The sequence below is a fragment of the Ammospiza nelsoni genome, chromosome 3 (assembly GCF_027579445.1).
Source record: "Ammospiza nelsoni isolate bAmmNel1 chromosome 3, bAmmNel1.pri, whole genome shotgun sequence".
NCBI lineage: Eukaryota > Metazoa > Chordata > Aves > Passeriformes > Passerellidae > Ammospiza > Ammospiza nelsoni.
Genome location: NC_080635.1, coordinates 69,463,739 through 69,485,772, shown reverse-complemented (window position 1 = coordinate 69,485,772; position 22,034 = coordinate 69,463,739). Strand labels below are relative to the sequence as shown.

The 22,034-nt window shown below is 36.4% G+C and overlaps 1 protein-coding gene across 3 annotated transcripts in view; it reads right to left on the bottom strand.

The window, feature by feature from the left end:
• Nucleotides 1-22,034, bottom strand: part of WASF1 (WASP family member 1) — an 87,218-nt gene that overhangs the window by 5,523 nt on the left and 59,661 nt on the right. For 2 of the 3 annotated variants that reach the window (XM_059468210.1, XM_059468211.1), the window contains exons 3-6: nt 11,984-12,118; nt 2,824-2,977; nt 1,917-2,034; nt 943-1,115 (exon numbers count right to left, since the gene is read on the bottom strand). In XM_059468210.1, the coding sequence (XP_059324193.1) occupies nt 943-1,115; nt 1,917-2,034; nt 2,824-2,977; nt 11,984-12,118 (580 nt within the window). The remainder of the gene's footprint in view (nt 1-942; nt 1,116-1,916; nt 2,035-2,823; nt 2,978-11,983; nt 12,119-22,034) is intronic. The other variant, XM_059468212.1, reaches the window with a different exon arrangement.

The following is a 22,034-nucleotide window of genomic DNA, read 5'->3' as shown; positions in this document are numbered from 1 at the left end:
CACTGAGAGCATTTTCCATTCTGAATTGAGCTAAGTTTTTTACAAGCAGGTTTTTCTACTTTTCAGGCAACAAACACTCTCTCCTAGAGTTGTCATAATTACTCACCATCACTACTGAGCTTGTTTGAAGGCCTTACAAAAGCTAAACAAAATACTCTCTTATGGTGTGCTTTTGACCACAGAAAGATAGGGGAAAAAATTAACCAGTTTTGGGAGGACAATGAATACTTTTTAATTAAAAGAAACCCAACAAAACACTCGAAACCCCCAAACAAAAAAATTATCCCCAAACTGCCTAACATTACTTGTCAGCCCTCTTTGCTATTAGATGTTTCTTGGCTGGTAAAATGGACTTGATTTTGCACCAAGACCAGAAGCATAAGCACAGCAGGTGTTTGCCATGTGAAATGCTACTTTTAGCCACCAGCAAATACACGCTGTGAAATGAGAATTCAACAGGTTGGATTTTGTAATAGGCTATAACCAGAAATGTCAATCAAATCAGGGATTTGTTCAAGAGTAAAGTGAAGCTCAGCATTCTCATTTGAGTTCCAAGTGGACGTTTGTTCACATCACACACACGATATAGTCTTGGCAGTGTCTGCTTAAGAAAAATCAAGAGGCGGGAACAATGGGGATTTTGTGGGTCAGGACTGGAATGCAGTGACACACCTGGGACACTACACCTCCATCAAGCTACAGAGGACAGCACATCCTCAAGGATACAATGAGGACACATGGTACCCTTAAAAACAACAACATAGTAACTACTCCTTTATAGACACACTAAGAATTTCAAAACTGAGTTTTGATCAAGCTAAATCAGTGATTTCCAGTGCATTTCAAGGGGAACAGTAGCATCTCATCACTGACCACTACTCATGCATGTTCACTACACAGAATGAATACACTTCATAAAGGATAGAAAAAACAAAAAGGAACCTTGATTCAAAATGTGAAGCTGGGCCATTAGCAACTTCAATGTGTTTATGTAAGAGGTTAGCATCATCTTCTGCCAGCTCTGGACCTTGGGCTAGCTTCTGCCACTCTCTCCGTCTGTCATGCGGTGCCCTTGGCACTTTCTCTGGTTCGTGAGGGCGATCTAGATTTTTCTGCTGTAGGAGAGTTGTGCAAACAAAACTGACAACTGAGACAGTGGTTTTTAATTACTTGCATATAAACATCAGCCACAAAATTATGAAAAACAATCTCATTTCCAATGCAAGAAAAATTTGCTTTCAGGCTAAACATAACATGTAGACCAGAAAGACTTGTAAGAGCCAGAAACATCAGACTAGTGGCTAACAACCTGAATAATATGGAGAAAAATACCTGTTTAAGTAGCTTTTAATTCTAAGTCTGAAATCAAATTATAAATCTGACACTCATATTTACTCTCTCTACTGCCTATGAAACATACAGAATAATGGTCAAATAAAAAAGTAGCATTACCATTTACAAAAGTGCTTGTTTAATTTTAAGAAAATATAAGCAATGTGTTTTATTCCTACTAATTTCTTTCTAGTTTAAACATATTTATTAGAATGTCATTCAAGCTTTTTCACCTGTAAGACTGTCAAAACTTTGTCTTACAAAACAAATGTTCAAGTGAAACTCTTTACTCCTGCTGCATTCCTCCTTCTTTTCTGAGTTATTGCTAGAGTACTTACAAACTTTGGCAAAAGTTGGTTATGTTAAGACAGAGTGAAAGCTTTAGGTCCTTCTATAATATTTTACTACTGCTGCTATTATTATTATTATTTAATTGTTTAAGTTGGTGGAACTGAATGAATACAAGCAGCTTTAGTTGAATAGATGGCTCTGTCAAGTCTGCACTGTTATTAAAGTACCACATCTGCAAGCAAACCTGTTCTAGGAAAAAACAAAGAGAAGCCATATAAAGTTAACATACGTACCTTCTGCTTCCTCTTTTCTTTTCTTTTGTCCTCTGTGTCCTGCAACATTTTTTCCTTCCACAGATCAAAGAAATATGAAGGATTGGTATAGAACTTCAAACCCTCTTTTCCATCATCCCTGAAACACAGTGACACAAATAGAGCATACTGTTTCTTTGACAAGACATGAATCCAAACATTAAGACAAAGCAAGGGCATATTAAGGAATATATAGTATCTCAGACCCTGAAATGTTTTACTGAGGAACACAAAAGAGGTGATCATTGACCTTCTGCACCAACATTTTTACTATCTTTCCTGGCATTCAAGGTCCTAATTTTAGAAAGATAACTTTAACACAAGCTCCAGACAAAAAAAAAAAAAAAAAAAAAAAAAAAAAACCCCAACAACAACAACAACAACCAAAAAAAAAAAAAAAAAAAAAAAAACCCCAAAAAAGTATGTCATAAATCAGAGAACTCCCACCTCCCACTCCAATAACTCAAATCTTGCTGTTAAAATATTGAGCAATTTTATGTGGCTGCTTATGTTCAGCTACTGATTCAAACTGAATCTCTGGGACAGCAAGCAATATTCATTTCCATTGAAGACCCTTCTTTCTACACACTTACCTGTTTAATTTCTTCACTTCACATGCAAGTACATTATATGGTTTAATAAATACAGAATTTAAAAACTACTTTTTTCCTACCATGTTACACTGAGTTAAGATTTGAGTAAAATGGAGTAAAGTTTCAATGCTTACAATGTCTTCTGCTGCTCTCATTCCTCCAGCAGCTTCACAGTTTTCTAGCCTGGCTCCTTAAATATTCAAGTGCTACTCCATGTGAGCAAGGTGCCTGGATGCATCCTCTCTATTACATAAAATAAGCTAGGCATTGATTTGGATCAATTTTGTTTCACTAACCTGTAAGGGGTGAGAATGTTAAGCGGAGGAGGCTGCTCACAAATGTCATAAGTTTCTTGCAAAGGAATTGGCAGAGTTTTGCGGTCAAACAGCTGCTGGTCTTGAATCGTGGAGCTCCGGAAAGCTTTTCTCATGGTAATGTCCTGCAGTGACACTGAAAGGGGACATTGCCATTTAAAAAAAATCCCACCAGATATATTTTGTTTGGATTAATCTGGAATTACCTGATGTTGGTTGAAATATAAAGCACTACTGCTTGCATCTTGGCTTTTTACAGCAAATACAGATTCATCTAGCACTATTGCCGTGGCAAGATATTGTCAGACTGTGTGACAAACATGGCTCTAATGTTCTAGCACATCATCCTCTATTTAGCTTCACAGGAAATTTTTCTCACCTAAATAGATATCAGAACTATGTCTCTCCTAAGTAGTTCAACAAATTGCATACTGTAGCTGTAAAATATCATTCAGTAGTTCAGAAGTACCTAATAACATTTACCAACTCTATTTCACAATCCTTTTGCTATGAAAAACTGCTCTGTACCTTGAGGTATAGATTTTACCTTTATGGCATCAGCAAGCCAAACTTTGCATTCCTTGCATGTAGGCAGCAGTTTCACTGAGGGCCCACTGAGATGCCAAACCAGAAAATCACTTAAGCTTATGCTACTGAGATCAATGGGCTTTAATGGGAGGTAATTCTGCGTTGCAACACATGAAAATAGTCAAATGCTTTTTAATCTGTTTAATCAACATGAGCCTTCTCTGTATAATTCAGAGCCACCTTGACTTTTAAGCACAGTCGTTAGGAATAATCAATTACCTTTATGTAAGATCCACAGGAAAACAATACTACATGAACACAACACATTAAACAGGGATTTCAACTATTTTTATCCACTCCTGGTAAAGTCTACATATCTATTTTCCTTGATTTCAAAAGAGCCTTTTCTATTTCATTAAAAATTAGATAAAGATTAATGGAAAAGTGACCACAACTGATAAGCTTTGCACTTTTAATTCTGGAAACAGTATACCTATTTAGTCTCATATTTCTCTCCCTCCCTGCTCTTCAGTTACCACACCTGTGAAGTCCAGGTGTGCCTAAAAGCTACCCTTGCAACCAGCATGAGACTCCCATTAGATAAAGCAGCAGATCTTTTCATTAGCTTGGGCTCTTTTTTTAAAATCACAAACAATGATGAAAACAGTTTTCTGACATGGTAGTAAAGAGTACTTTCAGCACATACATTTTATCTATAAATAATTAAGTTTATTTCATAGAAACAGGTTGGTAGTAATGCCCCTTTATGCAAGATGAGAGCACAACTCTACCCCTATCACTAGGGCCTTTGGCAGCAGTTTAAAGAAAACCTGTTTAAGCAGAAAACTGTTTTTTTCACTCAGGTTCCTGTAACACATACAAGTGTTCACATACACATGTACATACACCAAGTTGGATTTCTACTGTGTAATCACAAAGGGGCAGAAAGCAGGATTTTTTCCAGAAGGCTTGCAGTTCCTGGAATGTTCTGTCTTCTTACCTAAGCATATTGGCAACATCCTTTGTGAGACTAAAGATGGGATTTGTTTGATTTTCAGCTTGGCTTTTGAAGTTTATTACGCTTGGCAAGGTTGTGTGTTCCTGGAGAAGTTTCCTCCTTTTTACCCTTAGGTTCTAATTCAAGACAGTGTCTTTTATTCTTTTTAATAGCTTTAATTAGCTGCTCAGAAGCCTTTTTAAGTGTGTGAAAGAAGTATTATAAAGTCTGAATGTCAGCTAGGAGTCTCAATTTCTGTAGGTATTTCTGCAGTCATAACTAACCCTATATATTTTGTACCTGTCATGAAGTACAGGTTGTTATCAGCTGGCAAAAGTTCAGTTAGAATAACTGAGGTTTAAAAATTTAAGTCTAAAATTTAAGTCTTAGATCTTTTTATGCCTTTCCTTTGTGTTGTTGGTTATGCAAATAACACCAAATGTACTTGCTCAGAGTTGCTTGGCAATCCTGCAAGATTTCTAAATGTCATATATTGGAGACATTTCCAACAAAAGTAAAACTTAGTATACTTCTCTTTCAACCTGTGTACATTCTGAAGACAATTAATTTATTCTAATAAATAAATATAGTACTTTGGTTTATTATTAAAATGCTCACAGAGTATGTGACACCATATTATTTACACTGTTCTACAAACTCCTTATTAGCATTCCATCTCTTCAATGAGCAAGCACAGACAATCTAATTCATAATTTCCCTTTTCTTGATTAAAACTCCACATTTTGTACACACATACAGGGGGATAACACACTAGAGGATAAGCAATCAATAAATCAATCCCCAACAATAAGTATAATAATTTTCTCTTTAAACCTAAGATACACAGCAGAAGGCAGCATTTCCTATGCTGATGACACTCCCTGAAAAGCACACCATTACTCCAACCAACAGAGCACACCAGGACAGCATTACTCGGGAAAGGGAAGGAGGTGGCACGCAGCACAGGGAGAATCCTGACATGGATGTAAGTTGCCTACCCAGAGGGATCAGGTAAATCCCGTGTCACACACCCAGCCTAATCCTGGGCTGTGCACGGTCTGGCTTCCAAAGCCACTTGTTCAGCTTGCCAGCTGGCAGAGAGACAAGAGCCCTGCGTGCTTTACAGCCTCAGCGGGGGGAGAGATGAAAACCTGGCTGGTGGCACCCAGCTCTAGCTCAGTGACAAATGGGCACTGCAAGGGCACTGGGCAGGCAAAGTGCATGTATGAACTCAGGTGTGAGTAGAGATGAGCAGCTGAAGGAGGAGTTAGAAAAGCTGCAGGCATTTGACTTGATGATGGTAAATTTAGGCTTCTAGTTGCTTAATTCCTAACAACACCAGAACTTTTTGTACAGCCCAAAATCCTAAATTTGATACGGATGTATTTTTCTAAAAGTCCACCTACTACACCACTTGTGCTCACTGTAATTAACAGAAAACAGGGTCTTAAATAATTTCCTTAAAAGTTGAGATAGTCACAATTTAATTTGAAGATTCATTCAATAATCTAAACAAATGCCTGTTTGTCTTTATTGTGTCTGTTGTTTGGATCGTATGAAAAGACGTATTATATCAGCCAATCTAAGCCAATCAGCCCTCTGTGCACAACAATATTTTCCACATAAGCAAAAGCTGTCTGTCAGAAAGCTAAACTGTCAACCCGATGTACACTTGGTTTTGAAAAAGAGATGCCAGTCCATTTTTACTCATAATCAACAACACACTGTGGGGGGGAAGGGTATTTAAATTGTACTCTGATGAGATACAATAACTGTGTTTCTTTTGGGGTAAAGTAAAAATTAAATAAAAGCACATCTGTAATGTGCATACTAAATAATGTTTTATCTCTTAGCAAGCATCTCATTAAACTGCAATCTCCAATTTGTAGTAAAAGTCAGGTATAGAGCTCACCAGAGCACTGACAGAAAGCAGCTAACTTTAACTTTTCAAATACATTAAATACTACATTTTACTTTACCAGAAGAAAAAAAGTTACTAGATTTATTTTTATTCTTTTACAATCATCAACTACACAATTTACAATTAGGTTCTAGGCCAAAAAAATACCATTCTCCTAAAGAGAGTAAATAAAGAAATCATATATTCCTCTTAAAAGCTTGTTCTCTTAATACTTTTTGCAGAATTTTATCCTGGCATCTTTCAAGACTGTAAACTCTTGAATATCACAGCTGTGACTCCCTGCAGAACTAAATGACTAGGGGAAATTTAATCCAAATCAAGGGACTCGGTTGCCCTATACAATTCCCTTTCTCTGTTCAAAAACATACCCAGCAATTTGAAAAGTGCAAAGAGGAAAGAACAACACTCTCAAACAAATAACTTAGTTGTAAATTTCCCACTAAAGGTAATTAATTGGTAGGGAGTGGTGCTGCTGAAAATTCTCTTAAGGTAAAGATTTGTGTGATTCAGTTCCTAAAGACACTGCAATCTCAAAGTCTGATTTCTACATTATTTATTTTACACTTTTAATGATTATCCATTTAAATAATGACCAGAATGCAGACATCTTAGGTTTCTCTGCCATCAGAATACTCTGACTGTGGGTTTGATAGTTGCTAAAGAGAGAGATTATTTCTGTAGATCAGACATCACTCTTGGGCCTGTCACCTACCCAAGAAATAGACATTTTCTGAAATACTGTTCTAAAAAATTCCAAAACAGCTCAAGAACTTTTTGGATGGAGAATGTATGTACCTTAACTACTACAGGTAAACAAAAAGAAGATGTAAATGTTAGATCAATAATTTTAGGAGGACTCAGAAGCTGCTTCAAATGAAGCATGTAGAACAAGTAAGCCCTATTAAGATGTGAAATACCTGTGGGCATCAAACACTGAATCTGCTGGTTAGTCTCAACAAAACCACTACATTGTTTAACAAATGGTATTTTGTCCACATCCCTCTTTTTATACACAAAACATGCACTATCATGGTCTTACCATGGAACTATTAAGCCTTGGACACGCTAATTTAAAACTGATTTACTTACTAAATAACCCTCAGATTTAATCAAGGGCCTAAGAAAATTGGAGAAAGAAGACGGAGAGCAGTTGAAGCTCAGCCCATCTGCTCAGAATCTTGAGAGGGAGACACAATCAAATCTAACCTTCTTTAAGTAGCAATGTGCAATGAAAAGAGATCTGCTATATAATTTAACAGTCTTTATCTGCCTTGGAGAGTAACATTTCTAATGAATGAATTGACAATAGTGTTACTCTCCACTTAATATAGAACGTGTGGAGATCATGACCCAATTTTGATGTGCTCCCTGTTCTTAATTTTGATTACATTTATACTCTGCAAAATCTTCTTCACAGGCTAAAGACAGTGAGCTGACCCTTAAACTGGGGTTTGCTACCCTTTCCTTCTAATTCTCACAATGGGCTGAGTATCCAGACTTTAAAGTTGAGCAAGTCTCCCATTTCCAAAGTATACAGACGACAATTATCTGTCAAGGTTTTTTGGTTTCTCCCCACCAAATGCCACCTTTCTTTTCCCCCATAGCAAAACAACAAAACTGTTTCTGGACTTGGTCCAGCCAAACTTCTGAACTACTATTGTTTTAATGACAGGGCAATATTTATAGAATGTTTAGAAAAACAACTAACACTTGTATTCAAAGGCAGAAGCCTACTGAAACACAATTCACTTTCCTGAAACGTGCCAGGCTGCTCACCCACAGCACTTCTGCCATTAGGTTTATTTAAGTTGCTTGTCACAGTTGTAACAAATAGGCAGGTCACAATGAAAGAAGCACTAAATTAATACCAAAATAGTCTGATAAACTCTGAATTTATGAATTTTCCTTCTGCCCTGATATTATTTATTTCTGAGAGATACAAAACTATTTTCCAATATCTCATGAATGCATCAGAGCTGTACCATGTATCAGCATTTCAAAAAAGAACCACATGATTGTTAAAATTAAAATTCTTTTCAAAACTGTCAGATTTCTACAACTATGCCATTTTTCACTTTTAGCAGTACCTCACACTTAAAAGGCACAATTAAATTCATGAAAATTTGATCAGTTAAGAGAAGTATTATTTTACTGATGCATTTTGCATATATATGGACAGAGTTAGTAATGTTACCTATAAACTATATATTTACTATTTACTATAAAGTAAATACTAAAATGAAAAATGCTTGCAAAGAAACTATACTCAGGATTCGTTTTCTCACCTATGAGGACACCTTATATTGCAGGGCTAGTGAAGCTGTTGACCTTAGTTCAACTTTATAGCAAGAATGTGTTTTCTCAATCCTAAAAGGACCCCAAATATTAGTCTTGGATACACATGGGTTTGTTTCCCATACAATTGAAATAAAGTTGAGTTTACTGATGGAAAACAGAGGATTTCCTTTTGTCTGCATACAAGTTTGGTATCTTCTGAGGGTAAAACCCACATGCATATGAAAATAATAAAGTATTTTTAAAAATCTGTTAAAATATTAAATTAATAACATTGAGAAATCAAGAATTTGAAAACAGTGTAATAATTCAAAGCAAACCAAGTTGGCAGCAACTCTTTTATGACAGAAAAATTGGTCATGAGGAGTTAGACTCCTAAAGATACAATCTTAAATCTTAACCTTGGTTTTATTCTTTCACAGAGATGCTGTAGTAATTCAAAATAAGAAAACACACAGACTGTTCGAACAAATTCAGAGCTTTTTATCACTCTGATTCTACCAGAAACATCTTGCCAAGTATCTGCATCTCGTTTAGTGAATCTGACTTGGGCTGGTTTTGTTCATGCCACTTAGCTTTAAATGAATCTTAATTTCTTTCTCTTGTGTAATAGCATGGGCCCAAAGGAACCCATTAAATCTTCTATTACTGCCTCCTGGCAAAGAGCAGATGAGACTCATTTCACAAGTATATCCCATTTTACTCATGCTGTTAGCTAAGTAGAAGTACTGAAAGTTGCTTAATTCTTGCATAGTGAGTTAAAAAAGGTAAATTCAAATATTCTCCCCCTTCCCTCCCCTTCATGCATTAACATCCTTCAGCTATTCTAGTCCACACTAGGACTAAACCTAAACTATTTGTGATGGATTTCTAAAGTCAAGCCCAAAACAGTATGCTGAAGGGAAAAAGTTTCCTGATCCCTAACTTTTGAGGAAATAGAGTATCAAATGTCTCCTCATCTCCTTTGTCCTCATCTGGTGACTCATTCCAGGCAGACATTTGTGAATAAGGAGCACTGGGTACAGCTCAGGGACTGGATATTCTTAGGTTAATAAAAGCAGTAATTTAACAGCTCCTGACACTGAGGATTGCATGTGTCCCTCTGAAGTACAAGCAGTCACTGCCATTCTGTGGTGTGACACACAAATCCAGGGGATCAGGTTCAAATCACCCTGAGCCACACTGGACTTCACCGTGAGGACCTATTCCCTGCCCCGTTTCCTTGACTGCAGTCTGTACCTTTCTTTAGCTATACAGTGTAGCAAACACTACAGCATGCACAGTTCTGTGAAAATGTGTTGGTATGGTGCATTGGGGACTACACACTATTTAAAACTACTCCTAGCAATTCTCTAACATCAAATAGTTACGGATTTTTGGTCCTGAAACCTAGAGCCAAACTTGTAAAATGCCTTTTACATAGCATAGTACAATTTTCTTGCTATGGTGTAATATCCCTGGATGCTTTAACTCAATGGCTTAATATGGTCTCTCCATTCCATGGAAATGTGAATGATTAACATATCAGATATGATATATCAACATACATCCCCCTCTGATTTGAACCAAAACTAGGCTGTCAAGAGTAAATGTGAAAATGCCATTAACACTCCAGAGTGTTACAGTCATTACAAGATTACAACTGCTGACAATTTATTATCATATATGGAAAGGGTTTCTTACCATTATCCAATCATAGCAAAAATGCCCTGGTTTGGGCAGGAGGAGATTTCATTTTTTCCTAGTATCTCGTATAGTGCTGTGTTCAGGATTTAGGACGAGAATAATGCTGATAACACACTGATGCTTTATCATTGCTGAGCAGCGGTCAAGGACTCTTCAGCTTCTAACTCCACCCTACCAGCCAGCAGGATGGGGGGCACAAGGAGCTGGGAAAAGACCAAGCCATGACAGCTAACCCAAACTGGCCAAAGAGACCTTCCATACCATATGGTGTCATGCTTAGCACATAAACCCAGGGGAAAAGGTGTCTGGGGGCTGGGCTGCTGCTCAGGAACTGGCTGGGCATCAGTCAGCAGGTGGTGAGCAATTGCATTGTGCATCACTTGTTCTATATAATCTAATATTATTATTGATGTTTTCCCTTCCTTTTCTATCCTATTAAAATGTCATTATTTCAACCCACAAATTTTACATTTTTTTCCCCCCTGATTATCTCCCTCCTCCTACTGTGGAGCAGGGGTGAGCAAGTGGATGAGTGGTGTATAACTCCCTGCCAGGTTAAACCACAACAATTGGAAAAAGAGGTATACAAGAGTGATTTATGCACAGTTATCAAGAGACTTGGAAAATCCCATTAATGTAAGAATTCCCCTAGGCAAGTCATGATTTTGTGGAAAATCTGCTACTAGCTGTGAGCAGCTGTCTTTCAAAACCTGTTCTAAAATTAATGTCACACGAAATACAGAATCAAAAATTCCCCTTGCTTAATTTTGCTACTAGTGAAATTCTGACATCTATAACCAAAGACAACCTGAAGATCACACTTCTGGTTTGACACTTCAATTTTCTGTATACACAATTGTAATCACACAATCTAATAATACAAAATTATTATGTCTAGACATTGAGAACTGAAACAGCTTTCTATAGTTTAAAATTGGATCCCACAAGCAATCTGAAGTTATACTTCATGATGGGGTGTTCCTCTTCTTTCTAGGTCTTAACCATATAGTTTAGAACTCCCAAAATTTTTTGGGGGTTACAAGATTTTTCACAGTTGACCTGCGACCAACAGATATCAATGAAAGCAAAAAAGCTTCATGGCATTTATGCATTAGGTGGTCCAACATCCTTTAAAATTCGGTACAAATTCTATCTTACAGGCATGAGCTGATGACTTCTGAGAGTACTTGTTTTCTCAGTGCTAACCAATATTTACAATACTTAAAATTATTTAGGAAGAGTCCAAGAGGTTATGCAGCAGCAATAAATGAAGCTATACAACTACAATATCATTCAGAAAGTAAGATGGTACAAGTAAAATGTCAAAACCCTACTTGGACAAATGTTTACATTCCATGAGAATTAATAGAAAGGTTTAAAAAAGTGTATAGACTTATCTCTAAGCATTCACATAATATTACACAATATTATTAATATTCTAAATATGCAATCCTACTGAAGTGACAGATACTCCTGTAGCCATTTTTATGTAAATTCTTTAGTATCATTCAGTAACCATGAAAACGCTGAGCTCAGAAAGCTGCTCAAGGCTATAAAAAAAGCCTGTAGCAGAAATAGAACTGGACCTTTCTTATGATGCTTTGCTGTGTGTTCTTATAAATATGATTTAAACTATTAAACCATTACTTCCATTTCACCTATCAGTGCTGTCTGAGTGACAAAATAAGAAACCCTCCCTGCAGGAGGTAACTTACATTCCTCTTCCTTTGGATCAAGTTGTGTAACACTGACAGACAAGCGATCTACACGTTCCTGTAAGGAGTTGACTCTAAATGAGAAACTGTGTGCTTCATTGAAAAGTTCACCAAATATATCTTCAGCATATTTACCTGAAACATGGGGAAAAAAAAATATTCAAGCATACCACAAGACAGGCAAATGATTTCCTACTGTTTAATTAAATAATTCTAAGATGCATGAGTATCACTGTAACAACCTGCACTTACTGAGCCCATTAAGAGTCCTTTAGAAAAGCAAATAGAAGTTAAATACTTACTATGCAACTTATTTATCAGAAATTAAATTATTTAATACATTACAGGACAGATATTCAGCTGCCATAAAATAATTTAACTATGCTGATACGCATGGAACTAGACTGCAGTTTCTTGGATATTTCTAAAAGGACAACTTCCAACATCTGAAGCTGCTTTTGTCTGAGTGATAACTAATCTTTGAATTTACTTCAACACTGTTCTCAAAATGAAGTACTGCTTCCACTCCTGCTGTACAGAGAACTTTACAAAAAAAGGAAGATCAGATATTCATAGCTAGATAAATTAGAAGCAGCCTATTCAAAAATACACACTAAAATAATCCTACCTTGAAAAATCCAAATTCTAGTAACCGACCCATTTACACTGAAGTAAAAAAAAAAATCCCAAACAAACAAAAAAATCTCTTTTGTTCACAACAACGGACAACATATTTTTAGCACAAAAGAGCAGGAGATTCAAATAGTGCCAGGAAAGGATCAGTAATTGGTTTCCCTGCTACAGAGTACTCCCCATACTGCTTCCAATGCTCTCAAGACTCCATTTGAGAAATCTGCCTATGTCACTGGAAAAACTCCACCAGACTACACAGCAGAATGTGTAGCCACACTTCTGAAATACAGTGGGATAGCTTTCAAAGCCTTCTATGATACTGTGCATATGTAATTCACGCACTGTTTGTGCACTTATGTTGGTTTTGGAAGTATAAATCTCACAAATTTCTAACTACCTGCTTTGCACTCAAGTTCTGACAGGTATAAAAGAAAAGGACAGCTGTGGAAATTCTGCCTTTGGTGAGCAATTAATCGGAAAGTATACATAAAACAAGGACATTTTTATATAAACACATAAAAAAAAATTACATGCATACAGGTCCTGTGGAAACTACTTAAAGATGCTATGCAGTAAGCACAAGGCAGCACACACCATTTATTAACACTTAGGTAACAGCAATAGAAAACCAGCATGACTATACACAATGGAATATAAAAGATGATATCAGAAGAAATGTACAGAAGAAGAAAATAGAAGAGGAACAACTAGCAAACTAACAATAAATTTTTCTTCAAAGACATGAGGAATAAGAAAGCCTGCCAGGGAGTCTGCAGAGCAGACTGGCAATGAAAATATGAAGGAATACAGAGAAGACAAGACCCCTGTGGACAAGCTAATTTAACACCTTCCACTGGTGTCCACCGAAGGGAACTGGGGAGACCCTGATGCAAGAGCTCATTGTGGGAAGCCCAAATAAACTGAAGAGACTATATAAAAATTACAAAACTAAAGGACAGAAATGACCAGCAAGTATTAGGAACAATTGCACTTATACACATTGAAACACACAACAACAAGGTTTAAATTTTTTTCATGGAACATCTTGAGAGCTTGAGAGCTACACACCCATAAGCCTGACATCCATACAAATTAGTATAGATCATAATGAAGAACTGAATTAGCAGACATTTGAATGACTCATACCAGAAGAGGCAGCACAGCTTTTGTAAAGGGACATTCTGAATGGCTTAGAAGTACAGAGAGATCTACTGAGATTTCCAAGAGAGTTTGGAAAATCCCTAATCAAAGGGTTTGGGGAAAACTTAACAGATGGGGCATACAAAAGATGTGGCAGAGATAAATAATTCCTCAAAAGGTAGAAAACAGGGCATAGGAGTAAATCACCAGTCTTCACAGTTGACAAAGGTGAGTTCTACTAAGCTTCTATGCTGGGATCCATGTTAATTAAGATATGTGTCAATTGCTTGAAAAAACTGAGATCAAAGTTTCCAATCAATGATAGAAAGTAATGAAAAAGAAACACACAGCATTAGGAAACAGACAAACCTCAGCTGGTTGGAGAGGCTTCCAGGTTGAAAAATGCTGGAAGCAGGGAGATTAGTAGGAATACCCTACATGCTGTCTTGCTCTCATTCTTGGAGCAGCTGCTAATAGCCACAGTGAGAAGCAGATCAAAGGCACTCCCCCTCTGAACCTTTGTCTCATAGCACAAGTCCACAGAAAAATACAGACGGAAAGTTAGTAAAAGTCTTCTCAGCTGGCAATTCACCTAATGTAAGACTTTCTAATATGTGTCTTGAAACTCTGAAAAATTTATGTTCTTTAACCTGTACCTGAAACAAGGGAAATTACTTAAAAATGTGATCCACTAAGAACAACATTGTTGAAGTTTTAATACACAGATACTAAAAATTTAATGCATTTCAGATAATATGTTCAGAAATATTAATTTTAATTAGATAACTCACATAACATTCAGAGACACATAGGCTAAAATTAAAATAAAATATAAAATTACATGTGTAGAATTGAAAATTAATTTAGAAGCTGGGCTTTAAAATCCAGTAACTTTCCTTTTATAGGTGTATTTTGAGGCTAAATTTTTATCTGTATCATTTCATCAGGCTTAAAATTAATCTACCTCATTAATGAGCTCCAACTACAAATAATCTCTCTTGGAAATCTTTTCATTACATTGCATACAGCCACAAACATACTGCAAGGAATAATTTGCCTATGCTTATGAACACGAATCCTCAAATGGGAAATACATTAAAAACAATCTGTCATGTTTGAAGTGGTGTGCCAACCATCATGTCTCCACCTACCTGTGTGTTGGTGGTCTCTTTATTTAGCCAGCGGTATATTTAACCAAATGCTTCCTCTAGCAAAGCAAAATGTTTGCTTTTTGTGAAATGTAGAACTTACATTCTAAAAAATATTATATGTGAATGTATAAATATGTACATAACACACATAACCCAGTATTTGTGTTGTCATCTCTGTGTATTCTATAGGAGTCTACCCTCAGTTTTGAATGGATCACAAAGGACACAATTACAGGTGATCATACTGAACAAAGTGTCACAAATTCAAATAAGAAAGTGTGAGAAAAAAGCACTCTAGTAAACAAAGCTGAACTCATTCCACATAATTTATAGGTAATATGTCAGAAGAGTAAGGATGCAAAATTAACTCCATTATACACAATGAATATTCCAAGATATCATTAACACTTCAGAATATTTACAATATTATGGGCTTGCTTTACAATATTATGGGCTTGCTGAAAAACTCTGCTCTTGTGCTGTTTCACACAGCACAATAAAGAGAATTACAGTTCCCCATGACAATTATAATACTAATGCCTTAGGATCCAGCTCACAGTTGGATTCAAAATACCAGATCAGAAAGATCAGTGATCTTGTTTGCCTACTAAATTAAACTACAATATACACTTATGCAATTAAATTAATTCAATGTCTGTGAAAAGCTTATTTTACTGTATTTGCAAAACATGATTGGCATTTGTTTTTATGAGCACTTAAATTTTTTTCATAAGAGGATACATTATTATTTAGTTTTAATTAAGGAATTTATTATTCACCTTATTATTCTTTTCATAACTTTTCCTCATGTATCTAAGGGCTCTGATCACAATTAAACCTTCACTAAGAAAGGGATACAGGAAAGCAGCTCTCTCTGGTGTCAGTCAATATCTTTTTTTTGTGACAGACAAATAAAATGTCTTGGAAACAATGTTCTGTTCTTCCTCCCCTCAATAACATGCATGTACTTTGATGGCTTTTTGAACAATTATTTTTCTGACTTTTAAAAAAGATTTATGAGCTGAAAACAGAACAGTAGCTAGTAGCTACTAATTGAAAATAGAGTAAAAATTATACTGCTTACTGCCTTCCTATTTTTTTTTTAAATTAAAACCACCAAAACATGTATCACCCACTCAATTTCCATTCATTACCATGGCAATAAATGTACAATGGCTTATAAAATGTCAAAAAATACTGATCAGTTTTACAGTGCTTTGCTTTCACCAAATGTTCCTTCTAATTTGTTTTATCTCCTAATTTCCCCCCATAATTTCTTAAGCATTTGTCCAACCTCCCTGGCTTTTATCCACAAATGAGTAATTGCTGATTTTCCAACACACTAAAATGAAAACATACTAAGGTTAAAGAAATGGGGGTTTTTATCTTGTTCTAGGGGACTGGGTATGTATCAGATGAACTGAAGTCAACCACAATGTCCACATCAGGTTCTGGGCAGTATTTTAGTCTAATTAAATAAAGCTTGACAAATAAATGTCTTCAAAGACTTTATTATTGTGTTACTCAAATTCTTAGAACCACAACAAGGATCAGGACATACACTAGCAGTCCTCTCAAAACTCCAGTCCTTAAACCCACCTGAACTCTGTCTGTATTCTCAATGCTGTACCTGTTGGCAAACCCTAAGGAAAGGCCATTTAAATTAATCATTTTGCAACACTAGATCAGTTACCAACAGATTTAATTACAGGCTCTCAGACAATGAGCGGGACATGAGTCCTGAACCAGGACTTGTGGAAGAAGTAATTTCTTTACTATCCTTCAGCATTGTTAAAGAAAAAGAGCTCCAAACCCTTCAACTGCAGCCCAGCCTGAAGCAGCACCCTGCAGACCAGTTAGGTGCTGACAGCCTTTGTGAAACATGCTCTGAACTTGCACTGGATAAACACATTCACCACACACTGTGCTCAGTGCCATAAACCAGCATCATACTGGGAAATTCAAGAGGATGACTGGCAAAACTCAGGCCAATGCAAGATGCAGCAAGCAGGACATTCAAAATAAGACAATTGTTCAATCTTCCCAGGAGCATTGATATTAATTAACTTAGCCTTTAAGTGATCTGTCAGATTTTTGGAGCTCAGTGGTGTGTGAGTGTTTGCATATTTTAACATTTACAAACCTAAAATCTAACCCAACACAATTATCATTGAACTAAATTATAAGAATATATAATACGTCAAATATGTGGTGACATTATTAAGTACAAAGTATAATAGTTATGTCACTAAAATCATATTTGATATTAAAATAGTAAATTTATTGATATATTGAATTACACAACCCCCAAAATAATATTAGCTTAAAAATAAAGGTTTGGCAATTGAAAAAAATGTATAAATTGGTAAAACATCTCAAAGAACAAGCTTAGAATTTAGTCTGTTATCCACCTATACACTATCATTCCTTGATTTCTATTATTTCATTCCTGTTCACACACTATACAATATTTTTGTCCACTATATTTTCTAAAAAATAAAGGTACAGAACAAGAGTAGCTGTAAAACCTGTCATGTCCCACTGCCCAATCCCGTCCCAATATATTTATACTATGCAAAATTACATTATTCATGACTGAATAGTTTCTTTCTACACAATATAGTGTATTTATTAGAAAATATTCTCTCAGGATAATTAGTTACCACATAAGCCACTCACAATATATAACCAAGGTTCCTTTATATAGCAAAACAGGAAAGATAGTATAAGTCTATTAATACACTTTTCCTCCTTCATTATTTCTGACATATCATTTAACATATCCATAGCCTGTTGATTCAGCTTCAGATCTTCACTACATAATTTAGTTTTTAGAAAAAAACAAGATGTATCTGAGTTTGAAAGTCTGGGCTTATTTCTCATCAGAATCATTTCAATCTCACAGCTAATGCATTAAATGCTTAGGAAATGCACTAACAGCTAGGAGACTGAACTTGGAGATAAGAACCTTGGCAGATCCATGGGAACATCGTTGCTTATGCTGAGCAAGCTCTGTAAAATGACACATTGAATACATGGCACTGATGCTAATTAGGAACTTTCACTGTGAACATGTGAGGGCAGTCCACAAGCTTTACAGTAGGAGTATCAGAGTACCGAGGAGACAACTTGATTCCTTTAGCCAGGAAAATTGAACCAGATGTTTATCAGACAACCTGAGCAGGGCATCAAAAGTATCAAATAAACTTTGTTAAAGGCCTTATCCAGAGCAGGTCTGATGCTCCTGGTTGACATCCAAAAAGAAGTCAGCTTCCAAAAAATCTTCAGCCATGGAAGTCTGAGATACCATTTGTATCCACCCACTGAGGACATTATCAAGTAAACTAGCTGAGATTACCATTATATATTCAGAAATCTGTGAAAGAGACTGCTGAGAGCTGAACTTATGTGGAAAGTAGCAGTGCTAATGATCATTTCACAGGGAAGTCTTGCTCTTCCTTTCATTTCTAACACAACCTGAATTCACTGCTTTATGTAGGCAAGGAATTAATGACAGGTGGGGCTTTTTTCTGTTAACACACAGTTGCATTCAATGAAACTTTACTGACCCCTTGCTCATTTTCTCATTACCATTTGGGACAGGCACAAAACAGCATTGCCACTGCTGCAAAGACAACATCAAGAAATCAGAGGGAAGATTTTGAGAGGTTGGGGTTCTCTCAAGCTGAGTTTAGCTTTAAGTCCATCAGTTTCCTTATCCCCTTGTGCAAAAGAACACTTGTGGTCCCTGCCAATTGTAGTAATAATGAATAAAGAGGAGTGACTAATGAAGAAAATTCACAATTAATGTCTTCCTGAACACCCTGAGAAGGAGGATGGGCAGGGCAAGATGCAACACAGGGGTTCTGAAATACTGACTGAAGCTCTAGCTGCAGATCTGCAGAGACTTCCTTCCAATCATGCAGCATGCAGGAACCTTACCATGTGCTGAAGATGCTGTTCACACAGGGTGAAGAGAGAGCTGTAGCTGTTTGAGCTCAAGAGGCCTGGTTCTAAAAATTAATTGCAGCCCCAACACCTTGCAGCTAGATCTTTCAGGAGAAATATTTCCCACTTACTGAATGTTAATGCCTTAAGTCATGACAAACTGCAGGTTTTCCTGAGCTGAAAAAGTGTTTCTCACAGTATAAGAGAAAAGTGTCTCTCACAAGATGAATGCTTTTGGGGAAGGCACGGTAAGCAAAAAAAAAAGAAAGAAAACTTAAGCATATCTGAGAAGAAAAAATAAGGGGGAGAAATTGTTTGCTCCCAAGTCAGACTTTCACTCCTGAAAACTAACAAATAAGGGGTAAGGAAAAGAAAGAATTAGACAAACATGGTAAAAAATAGATATACTACACAGAAAAGACAGAGAGGGAAAAGGCTACAAAAGATTCAATGCTAAGCGAAAATTGTTTTCGCTAACATATAAGGCACTGCAGCTTAGCAGAATTATGCAGCATTCTCTGTGGTTATGCAGAAGTAAATGAAAAAATGAGGAATGATATCTTGTTATGATTGAATAAAAGGCCTAGTCTGTATGCCTGCAATACCAATATTCATTAAAGGCACATATTCAAAAAGAGAAATGTTCTCCTCCCTAGATGGAGGTGTCAGAGACTGGGGCTGAGAACAAACCCCATCAGTTAGGTTTCTTATGTGGTACCGAGATTCTGTTTCCATGGAACAGCTGAATAAAAGGAAAAACAAGATTGGTCAATAGCTGTGAACAAAATGAGGAGGCTACATCCACACAAGAGAACTATTTATCTGCCTTCTAACAATGGCACAGCTGCACAATGCTATCAGTTGTGTTTCATGTACACAGGAATGTTATGCCCTGACATAGACCGACGTATAGAGAGCACTAATGTCTGTGCAATATTGCTGCAAACATGAGGCAAGCACTTCCTCAAAGCAGATACTGTTAGAAAGAAAGAAACACAGGGAAGAATGGCTGGGAAACTAAAACAGCTGTTGCTGTTGTCCGGAGAGTTTCTGTTCTGCCACAGTGCTAAGAAAAGCTGTCAGAAAACAGATCCTTTTATGAAGTAAGAGAAGACTGGGAATATGGGACGAAAAATTACTTCCTAGAAATTTTGTATGTTGTATCATGACAGACTGACGTGTTTTCATGCTTCAGGGATAAAGGCAATGACTATCACTCAAAGCAGAAATAAATATTTTGTCCTTTGATCTCTACTTCTTTTAAAGGTCAAAAAATTTCTCAAACTAAACAATTAGAAGCAGCCCATCAAATAAGCAATGAAATGTTTGATAATTTTCATGGAGACACATGGTAGTTATCACTGACATAGTGATGTAAAGCTCTTTAAATTTTATACTGAAATACAGGAAAACAGAATTCCTGTCATTTCATAGGTACTGTTTCTGCTTGTAAATCCTATTTAAATGTAGTATCCAAGATCACAGAAACACAATCCTGTTTAGGTTAAAAGACCTCCAAGTCATCTAGTCCAACACCCTGTGCAAAGCAGATCCAATTAGATCCAGCTGCTTGACTAATCCAGCTGAGCTGTTAGTATCTCCAAAAATGGAGACCCCATGACTTACATGACAAAACTCTATGCTAATTTTTTCTCAGTAATGACTTTTGTTATTGTTTAGAGTACTGGTGGCTCCAATTCCACGACAGCATTCTTTATATCATGTCAGAAGAGAAGTTAAGACTGCCTGGTCTTAAGAATCATAACCATAAGAAGATTGATCCTCTATTTCAGGGTAGAGAAGTGAAAGATCTTAGAGGCAGAGATGACTGATTGTTAATCAGGTCAATGACCATTCATTTAAATTTGCATAACTTTACCAGCAAAAGCAAATGCAAAAGCAGCTTTAGTTTAAAGAAAATGAGACCCTATCAGAGCTTTCAGTTTCCACCCTCAGAGTAAAGCTCATTTTGTCTACAATTTAAAGGCTGATTCTCAAATATACACATTATCCATGGAAAACAAGAAGGGAAGGACTGCAGAGAGCTGGTTGCCAGGGGACTGCTGCAAAACCATGCCTGCTGGCTGTGACTCACAGGCAAGTACTAAAATTTATCTGCATGTCAGCAGACCTTGCTGCTCACCCCTAACAGTGACACACCAAGTGAAGACTGGTTATTTGGGTTTAAGCATGAGACACAAAATTCCTATTCCAGAACTCCTGAATATTTTTGAATTTGTATTGCTCCTAGCATAAACAGGCAGAAAAGCTAAAAGAATTCTGGAACAAAATACTTTCACAAGTACCCAAACCTTTGAAACATGATCCCCATTTTTAAAGAATAGTCTTTAGCACTACTGAGAAGTAAGGACTAGTTTGCAAAACACGTTCTATTTTAATTGTAGGAAAAAAGTTTGGTTTTGTTTTTGTTGAAAACGCAGAGTATCAGGTAAAAACTTGGTACAAACACATAGATGCATGTTTTAGGGAAGAACCACACTGCTTTTACAAAGAGGAATGTTATGGTTACATAGTTACATAGTTATGGTTACATTCCCTTGCAAGTGTTTCTCTGCGCTATATGTTAGGCAAACCACGCAATAAATGTGCGAACATTCAATGGATATTTTTAATTTATTTTCTTCTTCCTTAATTGAGTTCCTTCTGTTCTAGTATTGCTTCATCCTGACCTCCTCACAAGCAGTAGCACATACAACATCAAACGTAAGATCTGTATACCAAGAAAACATAGGAAAGGCAGCTGAATCTCAGTAGGGGAACCCTAGACTGTGATGCTGAGTTAAAAGTTACTGTTGGGTTTTTAGGGTCAAATAATACCTCCAAATGAAAATGCCAAATATATATTTGACATGCCACCTACAAAAGCAAATTCCCCAGATGAAGCTTATAATCAAGAATTTTTAAAATAGGCAAACTAAAATAAAATAATACAACATTAATAACAGCGACTTGGAAGGGGAGCCTAGTACATGAGCAGCTAGTTTGGGAAGGGTTTTTGGCAGAATGAAGCAAAACCACAGATGGTGATCATATACTGCATCCTGATATTATATGCTCTTGGTTCACTGAAAAGTATTAAAATAGTTTTTTCCTTTGTTTCTGTAGCTATAATAATCATGTTCATATTTATGTGTTGTAAGCATTCCTGTCTCAATTCC